The sequence below is a fragment of the Erpetoichthys calabaricus genome, chromosome 3 (genome assembly GCF_900747795.2).
Source record: "Erpetoichthys calabaricus chromosome 3, fErpCal1.3, whole genome shotgun sequence".
Classification (NCBI taxonomy): domain Eukaryota; kingdom Metazoa; phylum Chordata; class Cladistia; order Polypteriformes; family Polypteridae; genus Erpetoichthys; species Erpetoichthys calabaricus.
In genome coordinates, this window is record NC_041396.2 from 193,984,569 (window position 1) to 193,996,705 (window position 12,137).

The 12,137-nt window shown below is 36.2% G+C and overlaps 1 protein-coding gene across 2 annotated transcripts in view; it reads right to left on the reverse strand.

Moving 5' to 3' along the window:
* The window catches only part of ascc3 (activating signal cointegrator 1 complex subunit 3), an 854,735-nt gene that overhangs the window by 774,915 nt on the left and 67,683 nt on the right, over nt 1-12,137 (reverse strand). Inside the window, exons 4-5 of one of the 2 annotated variants that reach the window (XM_051925342.1) lie at nt 7,157-7,734; nt 4,484-4,604 (exon numbers count right to left, since the gene is read on the reverse strand). In XM_051925342.1, the coding sequence (XP_051781302.1) occupies nt 4,484-4,604; nt 7,157-7,734 (699 nt within the window). Of the gene's footprint in view, nt 1-4,476; nt 4,605-7,156; nt 7,735-12,137 lie in introns of both variants that reach the window. The other variant, XM_051925343.1, reaches the window with a different exon arrangement.

Genomic DNA, 12,137 nt, shown 5'->3' on the forward strand with positions numbered 1-12,137 from the left:
GAAACTGCTTGGCTTCAAGTAACTAATGATTTGTTTATGGCAACAGACTCTGGGCAAACCAGCATATTAATTCTATTAGAACTAAATACAGCATTTGCTACTGTTCAACCTGACATTCTACTGTCCAGAATGGAGAACATTCTGGGTATCTCTGGCATAGCCCTCCAGTGGATTAAGTCTTATCTGACTGACAGGTAAGAGTCTGTGAGTCAGTAGATCCAGCTCAGCGCCAGTCACACAAGGAGTTCCTTGGAGCTCTGTCCTCAGCCCTCTGCTCTTCTGTACCTATATGACCCCAAAAACCCTGCTGGCCATTTTAATCAAAGCTTTTGACGGGGTTATCATTTTTATGCAGATGATACTTGACAATATTTCAATATTAAAAGTGAAACTTCATCAGAGCTGTCTCAGTTCACAACTTGCCTCAGTGAAATTAAAACCTGGATAGAGCACAAATCTTTAAAATTAAATTGCAACAAAACTGAATTCCTGCAAATTGGCACTAAAGAGCAACTTAAGAAAATTATCTCCTCTTCAATACCATCTCATCAGTCTTTGTTTTAATGGCAGGAATGTTGGTGTAATTTTTGATTTCTCCCTTTCTTTTTCCGCCCACATAAATCACAATAAGAAACTTTCTTACTTCCACCTCCATAACATATCATTTATCACATCCTGCATTGATTATTGTGACTCTCTAATGGCAGGAGCCCCTTAAAATCTTGAATCACAATTCCAGTTGACTCAAAACCCTGCTGCAAGAGTCCTTACACGAAGCAGCAACACTAAGCACATAACCCTCATCCTGCTCCACCTTCACTGGCATCCTTATCTTACAGGATTGAATATAAAATACTATTAACAACCTACAAAGCTTTAAATGGCCTTGCACCAGACTACATCAGTGACTTGCTCCATCACTATGTTACTATTCATCCACTAAGGTCCTCTGATTCTGGAAATTTTGCTGTGCCTTACACTAACATGCACTCTGTGGGTGACAGGGCCTTCAGCTGTATAGCACCCAGACTTTAGAATGACTTCTCTAAATTAATTAGATCAGTTGACTGAATTCATTCTTTATAAAAAAAAAAAAAAAAAAAAAGCTTAAAACTTGATCTGTTCAGGAAGGCTTTTAACATAACCTAACATCATGCCCCCTCTTTCAGTAGACATCTCTGTTCAGGTGCTCAGGATAATTTGTGTGTTATATCACAAATTATGTTCTTTGTTCAGGATTTCCTTTTAGTATTGAATTTAGTATTTTACCCTGGTTTATTGACTTTAATTCTGTTTAATGCTTTGTATATCCTGTATTTATCTATCTGTTTTAGTGTTCTATACAGAAAATATTTGTATCCAATGTTGCATATACTCTGCTGTTCTTTCTGACTATGTGAAGCGCCTTGAGCATGGGAAAGGTGCTATATGAACACAATGTATTATTATTATGATTATTATTAGGAAGAGAATGTAAAACTTATTACTTTATTCTTATTCATTAATGAAGTATGTAAAGTTTGGAAATTTCAAGATAACACTATCAATGAAATTCCATTTATGATTTCTTTGTGTAAAAAAAACTAGCTCTTGCAATTTTCTAAGTTGTACTATAATAACAATTAGTTGTGCTTTGACAAGCTCACAGATCCAGGACTGCTATTCTACAACGTTAATTCTTTTCTTAAATTTCTGCTACGTGAGGACTCTTAGCACATTTTGTTTGCCCCTTTTTATGGTGTTCCATCTTCCTCTCTATTATTTTTAAAATTATTGTATACTGGTTCAGAAAGAATTCTTCTGAGTTCAAAACGATGAATGTATTATAACATGTAAAAAAAAAACCTATATTTTTTATCTTACTCTCAGAGAAGGGTTTGTTTCAAAGTGAATTTTGTGCCTTCTGATCTTTTATGCCTCTTTTTAATAACTCTCTAATCAAGTAAAAGTTTGACTTCCTCTATCCATTTGCCAGTCTTCAAATCTGAGTAAAGAAATACAGAAAAATAAAATGTCCTCAGCTGGCATTGATGTCCATAACAGTTTCAGTCTTTATTGAAACATCCCTGAAATGTCAGTGCTTTAAAACCTATATTGTCAATTTAGCAGATGTCAGAGACTGTATAACTTTGATTTGAATTCCAGCACACACTACCATATGAACCTACCAACAAATCATTTATGTAAGGTCAACTTGGTATTCTATTTGGTCAACTGTGTATTCTATTTCCAAATCATAGCCTCCATTTACATAATCTTACATAAGCAAGTCAGGTTACAGTCACAGCTACTGACAAACTGTGACACCCCTAGATCTCTAAGCAACATCAAGCAAGTATGATTTTGTCCGAGGTGGTAGAGGTTGGCTCTTGTGTGTGCAAGAGTCCACACCAAATGGGTGTGTTGAACTACAATAAGTGAAAAGAGGGTTATCTTGTCAGTTTTTACATGTTTGTCGCAACATAACAGACCAGGAAAAGGAAAATGAAACGCTGAAACCACATCATAAATCACCATATCCTGAAAACATTCGTACAGCCACCACTACTGTCAGGCAAGTACATAATTTGGCTATTAAAAATGCAGCAAGGTCATGAAACACTAGAAATTTACAACCCCAAATCAGAAAAAGTTGGGACAGTATGGCAAATGCCAATAAAAAATAAATTATGACCAGTAACAATGTAAAAAAAGACATAATGGTATGATTTCAAACAGGTAATGTCAACATGTGATTGTAATCATGATTTGGTACAAAAGTAGTATCCAAAAAAGGCTGATTCTTTGAGGAACAAACTGGGCAGAAATCTCTGGTTAGTCAATGCGTGAGAAAATTATTGAAATGTCTAAAACAATGTTCTCCCTCTACAGCACATAATATCATTAAGAGGTTCAGGGAATCTGGAGGAATTTCAATGCGTAAAGAGCAAGGGTGCAAGCCTAAGCCAAACACCCGTGATCCCCGATCCCTCAGACAGCACTACATCAAGTACTCTGAGTACTGAGTCCAGAGTACATCCTATAACTGACCTTACCCTTTAAATTAGCTTGTTGAGTCGGTGGGTCTCTCTTGAAATGAAACTGTGCTGAAAGGTTTCATTTCAAATTTACCATAAAGCAGATTTTTAAACTATCATCCCCTGTGATTCCTAGTCATATAATCGGACATCCTCAAAGCCACAAAATCCAGCAACTGCAGTCATTAAGTTTGATATGCTCTGCAACTAAAAGTCGTGCAGTGTACCACTGACCTTTGTGACCTATTACACTTCACTGATTTGGTTTTTCAAAGTAGTACAAAGTCTTCATTTTTACCTTTAATTTTCTTTTGTCATTTCCTTTATTACATTTTGTCGTGAGCGCCACATGCATTATTGATGCTGTACTCCTTACTGGAAAAAAATGGGGATGGCAAGGACAGTTCCCAAAAGCTTAATTTACACGGAAATGTAAAAACTGAGGGGAGAGAGGGAAAGACACAGAGAGACGCATACATCTCCACAAGAAGACAGGACAACCAGCAAGCACTACAAATACAAAACAGAAGGTTATTACAAACAGCTGGATGTTTCACTCAGGTGCACATGTCTCTGAAGAAGGACTTGGTCTGGAAAGCACAACTATTTCCTAATAGGATAGAACATTTTTCTTACATTTGTGGTGGCTTACTGGCAATATTATCCTGGTACTTTCACCTTCTCCCTGAACTGTGAAACTTTAAATTTGGGCTGTTATTTTCAAACTTTACAGCTGCTGAATTGCTTTTATAAATTTGATCTTACCATGTGACACAACTTGTTATTGTCATGTTTTATGATGAAAATGTGTTTGATTAGTTGGGGGGGAGTGGGGGGTTGAGGTGTAAAGTAATTTAAGATTTTTTTTTTGGTGTTACTAATACATTTTATTGCACAGTATATCATAGATCACAGAGTGTTGGTCTGGGATTATTAGTTAGTGGGTTAATAAGGACTAGTGCTAGTCACTGAGCTCCGAACAGATACTTAATTTTATTTCTTGCTGCTTTTGTTCTGGGGTAAACCCAGATTCCTATGGAGTGCTACGATTTTCATCACACATACAAAGAAAAGCGTAGGGTTGGTGTGGGTCACTTGAGATGGACATCAGGTCAGTTTTTCAGCATATGGTTTGTTGATCTAGTTTTCTTGTGTCCTGTTTCATATCTTTTTCTAACATTATTTTCTAACCCTCTTAATCCCTTCAGGGTGAATGGGGTGTCAGTCCAACGAGGGCATCAATATCATTTAGGAACCAATGCTGGACAGGGCTCATTCATGTACACATGCATAATTACTCATACTGGGCCACTTCAGAGACCCCATTTAACCCAACACATGTACTTCAGTATGCTGGAGAAAAACATGAGTGACCAGAATCTTATTACGTAAACTAGGTAGCATTTAACTGACCACTTCAAAAACATTCTAAATAATGTAGTATTTTTCTGACATTCACATCTTACCATGAAAATTATTCAGCTTTACATCAGGCACTGTGTTAAGGGCAATTTCCACAATAGCGAATCTATTCTGCAGAAGTTTCTCAATCAGCTCAAAACCTTCAGGTCCTAGTAGCTCAAACAACTGTAAAAACAATCAGTTAGTTAGGTTAAGAACAGTTCTGGAATTTCATAAGTGCAATCTACCATGAATTAAATCATAGATAAAATGAATAACAAAGAATGGTAACAATTGCTTGAATTACACAAACAAATGAATAAACTGCATGCACAAATTGTTCAACTTTCCTAATCTAATTCAGGGTTGCTGAGAGCTCAAGGACATCCCAGAAATGTTGAAAGACAAGAAACAACCAATTCCAGTGTGTGCACACAGGTACACATTCACACTTACTCAAGCAGGCCAATTTATTGTCACCAAACAATTCAAAATGTGCCTCTTTTGGAGAGGGAAAGAAACCCCACAGGAATAATTGAAACAACCAAACATACAGTAGTAATGTTCATATATGAGGCAGCAATGCAAAATAAGGCACCATTACTCATTTATTACCTTCCCTGCTTACTTAATTTAAAACAGGAAACAGTCCTCATCAATACACACTCACAATCCTATCAAAAGCAATTAAGATGCTGCTTTCTATTTTCTTTATAAAACTAAGACAAAACAGATAAGTGGTCCCACAACTCAAAATATGGATATCAGCTTGGTCTTTTCTTATTATTATTGTTCCAATCTCACTATTATGATGTAATAGATACTCAGGCAGCTAAACTCCTCCCTTTATTAATATAACAACTTGGAGACTAGCTTGACACGAGGTGTACAAATCTATAGTTTATTAACAAAGAGCAGGTGTGAAGTAAGGAAACATAATATTCAGCACACAAATAACAAAATAGTTTTTAACAGCTTTAAAACTATAAGTAGTGCCACAGAACAGTAAAATTATACATATATAAACTTACTGGCTATGCAACCATAGGCTTAAACCAGAGGGATGAACTTCACTGCATGTATTTGTGACAGATACACTACTTACATTGAGAATGCCCCACTGTAAGGAGGCTCAGGAAGGACAAATACAATGAAAAAGACTACAAAAAGATGCTTAGAATGTCCATCGATAAGTGGCTGAAATTATAAATGGGGACCACAGAAAGTATTCTAATCATGCTCACTTTCCTTTTTGGGCTTTGAGTCCATGAATCACATTGCAATAGGGAAAAAGTACATCATTCAAAAATGAAATAATCACAACATTGCAAACATTTATGTTTATAGAGTTAAATTACATCAAACTAAACAATCAACACTTCTCCTGTATCCAATTCAGACAGCTGTGCAAACAGAAGGCCCAACAGTATCCTTGTGTATATTAAGACATCAAAAAATGAGTTCTTACAGGTTTATAATAGCAAAATGAGTTCTAGCCAAATTCTGAGCTTTAGACCATTAATTATATATAAAAAAAGATTTTTTTATAATTTAAGACATTACTTTTTCAGTGATAGAAGACTGATTAAGTCAACATACAGTCAATATAGTGGTGGATACATTACAACAGGTTTTTTATGTTACTTAAAGTTACAACGTTCCAAAAACGTCTAATAAAGAACTGGGAGTGCAACAGCCTTATCTTGTAAGTTAAGATTAATAGTAAACTTAGTTCATTTAATTGTGTTTTTCTTAATTTAAATACAGGTAAACCTTCGCTAATCCGCCTCCCTTTAATCTGGTTCCTTTGACTTTAGTACCAATACCAGCATTCAGACCTCAGTACTGGTACCAAAATGGTCCTGAAGCAGCTGGGCCCATCATGAAGTCATGAAATCGTCAAAGCAAGAAGTAATAACTTGCGCCTCCCATGTGTACTGTGCAATTGTGCTGCACTGAAGCAAGGGGGGAGGGGGTTGGGGTGTTCCAACAAGAAGTCATGATGACTTTGAAGCAAGGAATTGTCGTTAAGTACCAATCAGGTTGAAGCAATAGAGGATGGATGGTGAGGGGCTGGCAACCCTGATGTTTACTTCCGTTACCAAAAATTCCAAAATGGCCACTCCTGGATATACCGTTTTTGATTTTGGTTTTTTTGGTACCTTTCCAGTATAGGTACATTAGATCATTAAAATTTCACTTGAGTTTTCATTTAATGTTTTTGGTTTTTGTACTGTCCAACTATATATAAATGACATTATGTAAATCATTTGAATTGCTAAAACTCAGTTTGATGGAAGAAAGCTGCTGACAGCAGAATTCACAGTTAATTAAAACATTTTCATTTTATTAATTAAATAGTGTGCATTCAGTCAATGAAAACGCAGCCTAGGAGCAGAGGGACAACAATGAGACATAATGTCTTATGCTGTTCTGTAGACACACTGCCATTCAGCTGAAAAGACATACTTTGTACCCAGCATTGAATATTAGCAACTTGCAAATTTAAAATGTTATTTAGACTTCTGAACCTAAAGCCAGCAAAGTGTGACAAGCATTTCAGGATAAAAAGCACACATTAAAGACAAATTAAAGATTAATCTTGGTCACAAGTCTACCAAAAACATTTTTATAAGGAAGGGAAGTGTTAAACAAATTTACCATTACAAAGGCAAAATATAGTGTAAATAATGAAATTATGACATTAAGAAAAATTGATAAAACTGCTACCATCTTACCTCATTTTGGAGTTCATCATCACTTTTGTTTGACGTTAACATTTCAAACAGTGTTGTACAAAGGTCAGAAGCATTCGGAGATCCCAAAGTTCCATGCAGCAAATACCTGTCAACCTCTCGGCTCAGAAATGAGCCGTCAATTCCTTGGGGGGAATTAATGTCCACGGTGTTGACAAACACAGCTTTTTGTTGCTCTTGCTGATTATTTAAATATTTTTCATAATCTAAACCGAATCCTTTTGTGTCTTCATTATCTTTCATTTTCAATGAAATATCCAGGAAAGTATCTACTGAGTACATATCAAAAGAGAATGAGATATTTTTACCAAAAGGCACTTGGTCTTTTAAATGGCTGATGCTGTGAACCTTGAGAAAAGTTTCTATTTGAGTCTCCTCAAAGAAGCTAGCAACCTTGTTTATGGCACTGCAGGCAGCATCTACTGAGGATAATGGAAAAGGCCCGAACATTTGTTTGATAGCTCTTGTTTCTTCATGGCCAACTTGGTCTTTATCATAAAATATTTTAAATAGGAAAACAGCTGCACTTTCAATCATTTCTTGTCCATACTCATCACCAACTGGAAAAGAAAAAAGAATGAAGAGTCAAATTTTGACCAAAAATTGACTTGTTTAAAGTTATTTACATAAATAATCCTCCAAAACCAAAAAACAAAGGTTCACAGAAAAAAATGTTCCAGTCATTTCTCGATACTAACATCAGCAATATCATATTAGACTTTGCTGAAAATAATTCCTGTTTTTCTTCCTAAATCCTCCCGATGCCTGCATCCATTTACAGACCTTTTCAATTTAAACTAGCCTGCTGTGATATTGTACTTTGATTGGACTTTAATTATGAATTCATCTATGAAGTCAAAATATTTGTGAAAAATAAAATTCATTTTAGAAGAAAATGTAGCTGCAACCATACTGAATGAATACAGTATTAGAAAAATCTTATAACTAAATCTAAAATATACAGTAAAATGAAAATATCACTTCATAATACTATTTGAATTGCCACAAATTAAACTGCTGGACATCTAAGTAGAAGGGTTTTCAAATGAACTTTTGAAATGTACATGGGTGAGGCTATCCTACTTTTAGGATATCCTACTTGGCAGTTCTTTCCAGTCATTTAAAGCAAAGTACTGTTTGCGGGGATTTAATGGCCAAAAATTCCATACCCATTACATTAGTTTCATTTTTTTTTGTTTGTTCATTCAATACCCTTTAAAAAGTGTGGAACTGGTAATACAGTCTTGGACATTTGACCCGTGCATATTTACATGCTTTGGAGGCACTGTAACCATGTGTAAAACCTGATAAAAGCTGTAGCAGGAAAGAAAAACAAGGTAGTTGTTCAGTCATGTGCAGATCTGCAGGAAGAGTTGATGTACTTATGGCCAAGGGCCATAGGAAAACAACAGAGTAAGAATGTTCTAGAAATTTACAAAACTGCTCACAGTAATACATTTTTCACTATTAATATTATTTCACTGGGTCTCATATGTTTTCTGTTTTGATCTGTGCTGCTCCAAGAAGCCAATTCTTTTTTTTTATTTTATTTTTAATTTTATTTCAAGAATATAACATTACATACAATCAAGTCAAACTAGAATGAAAAAACATTGGAAAGTTTAAAAAGAAAGCAGGAACAAAAATAAAGACAAAATCGAACAAAACAGATAAAAGAGAGCAGAGCCAAAAGCATTGGCAAAACTAGTTACAAAGAAAGGGAAAATGTACCTATCCCCCTATATGAATACTTACTTACACTAGTTAAATCCTGACATATTTTTAAAAAGTTTTGAACAGATCTGCTAAGAGAGAATTTGATTTTTTTTTCACATATTATAGAACATCAGTTACCCACTGACTTAGAGAAAAGCCAAGCAAAATGACAATTTTTATTGGCTAACTAAAAAGATTACAATATGCAAGCTTTCGAGGCAACTCAGGCCCCTTCTTCAGGCAAGATGTGAAACCACTGACTTACAAAAGGTGTGTTGCGATTCTTCCAGTTAAGCAAAATAAGTCTACAGGGGATAGTAGTGTGGTATAGGCAATTACAATCAATTTGTCCTTCTCCAATTTAAGCCTTTCTGGGAGTTCACCAAACACAGCTGTTAATGGGTTAGGGTGTGATTGTGACACCAAGGCTGTTCGATAAGCATTTAAAGATTTTTGTCCAAAATGATGTTAATATGGTGCTCTCCCAAAACATGTGGCCCAGTGAGGCTGAATGCTCACAGTTTGGATCATGCCCTGGATACTTTTTGGACAATTTTAGAAAAGATAAATGTGATCGATTAAATATTTTAAGTTGAATTATTTAATGCTTTGCACATATACAACCAGAGTGTATTCAAAGATCCTTTTCCCACAGGACCCTAGGATGGCTGAAGGGAAGATTGTTTAACACTAGAATTACCAAAGCCTATGCAAGGGTCTAGCGCGAACTCTTACAATGTTAGTTTTCTCTGTTGTTCAAGGTTTTCTCAGTGTTATTCAATGTTTTTACATTTAATTTACTATTACACTGTGCATTCTATGGTATAATTAACTATTTTTGTGCTTAAAAAATGTATACATTTACATACAGTTCATACAGTCTGGAACGGATTAATTGTATTTACATACAATCTTATGGGGAAATCCGGCCCGCCTTAAATCCCTTCGTACCTCCTTGTCAGTGACTTTTGTCTTGTAAATGTGCCGATCAAGACAAGCAGCAAGCAGCCTACTATTCCATCCCCCCCTACCGCCGCAGAACAGGCACAAAGTTCTCCCAGTTCCAGCCTTGATTATCTGGGAGTCAGGTACCTAGAGTTGTATAGGGAAATAATAGATCGTTATTTGGAACACATGCATTTCATGTGTGTTCCGTTTCTACAATAATCTGTGTAAACACATCCTTAAAACAGAAAAGTTTTTCATAATTTAGTAATAAATGACAAAATGTAGACATAAACTATATAATGTGTGAAGTCTGAAGTCCAAAGATCAAATAAACACTTTCACAAAAGGTTCAAGGGTGATACAACAGTTTCCGTGGCGCAGCAGGAAGAACTGATGACTTGTAATCGAGTCCCCTGGTTCAATCCTGACTGCTTCGTATATACAGTATTTAACGTTTTGAGTAGTGAGCTGTTCTTATTGTTAATAATATACAATAAACACATACATTTGGTTTGCGTCTGTAACAGCCAGTGTAAATTTATAGTACTTGTAAAAGTTAGTGGGGTTTTATTTCCATTTTTATTCTCTCAGTCACAATCACAATGTTACAAAAGGAGTTACAATGTTAACCAAGCAGAGGCCTCAAGTACTGGAAGAGGTGGAAAAACTGTTGCTAGTGTGGTTGAACGAGAAGCAGCTTGCAGGGGATAGCGTAAGCGAGGCGATCATATGCAAGAAAGCCAGGAAGATTCATGGCGATTTGCTGAAAAAAATCCTTCTTCGAGTGGTGAAGGTGAGGAATTTAAAGCCAGTAGAGGATGGTTTGAAAAGTGGCATTTAATTTTTTTTCCCTGTGCTTAAAACTCATAAAGAAAGTGTTTACAGCGAGCGGTTCGTAAGGGTCTAGCGCGAACTCTTACAATGTTAGTTTTCTCTGTTGTTCAAGGTTTTCTCAGTGTTATTCAATGTTTTTACATTTAATTTACTATTACACTGTGCATTCTATGGTATAATTAACTATTTTTGTGCTTAAAAAATGTATACATTTACATACAGTTTGTACAGTCTGGAACGGATTAATTGTATTTACATACAATCTTATGGGAAAATTACGTTCGGGTCGTAACCAAATCGAGTCGCGTCCAAAGTTTTGGAACGAATTCCGGTCGTGACCAGAGGTACCACTGTATACGAAGCAGTCAGGATCGAACCGGGAGACTCCTGATTACAAGTCTGCAATTCTTACCGCTGCGCCACGGAAACTGTTGTAACATCATATGTATCATGATCGTGACTGAGAGAATAAAAGTGGAAAAAAAAAACCTGTTAACTTTTACAAGTACTATAAATTTTCACTGGCTGTAACAGACGCAAAACAAATGTATGTGTTTTTTGTATAATATTAACAATAAGAGCAGCTCACTACTCAAAACGTTAAATATATACAAGGCAGTCAGGATCGAACCAGGGGACTCTTGATTACAAGTCATCAATTCTTACCGCTGCGCCACGGAAACTGTTGTATCATCCTTGAACCTTTTCTGAAAGTGTTTATTTGATCTTTGGGCTTCAGGCTTCACACATTATGTAATTCATTTATTACTAAAATATGAAAAACTTTTCTGTTTTAACGATGTGTTTACACAGATTATTGTAGAAATGGAACACAAATGAAATGCATGTGTTCCAAATAACGATCTATTATTTCCCTATACAACTCTAGGTACCTGACTCCCAGATAATCAAGGCTGGAACTGGGAGAACTTTCTGCCCGTTCTGCGGTGGTGGGGGGATGGAATAGTAGGCTGCTTGCTGCTTGTCTTGATCGGCACATTTACAAGACAAAAGACACTGACAAGGAGCTGCGAGGGATTTAAGGTGGGCTGGATTTATGGGTTTTTTTGTAGGCTTTGGTAATTCTAGTGTTAACACCCTTCTCATATAACATAGCTGGTCTCACTACTGTCCTGTAGATCTTCCCTTTCACTCTTGCTGATGCCCGTCTGTCATTACTCCTGACACTCTTCTCCACCCATTCCACCCTGCCTGTACTCTCTTTTTCACCTCTCTTCCACAATCCCCCTTACTCTGTACTTTTGATTCCAAGTATTTAAACTCATCCACCTTCACCAACTCTACTCCTTGCATCCACACCTTCATTTCTCTCCTCTCCATAGCATATCTCCACCTCTCCAGGGTCTCCTCAACCTGCTCCCTACTATCGCTACAGATCACAATGTCATCAGCAAACATCATAGTCCACAGGGACTCCTGTCTAATCTCCTCTGTCAACCTGTCC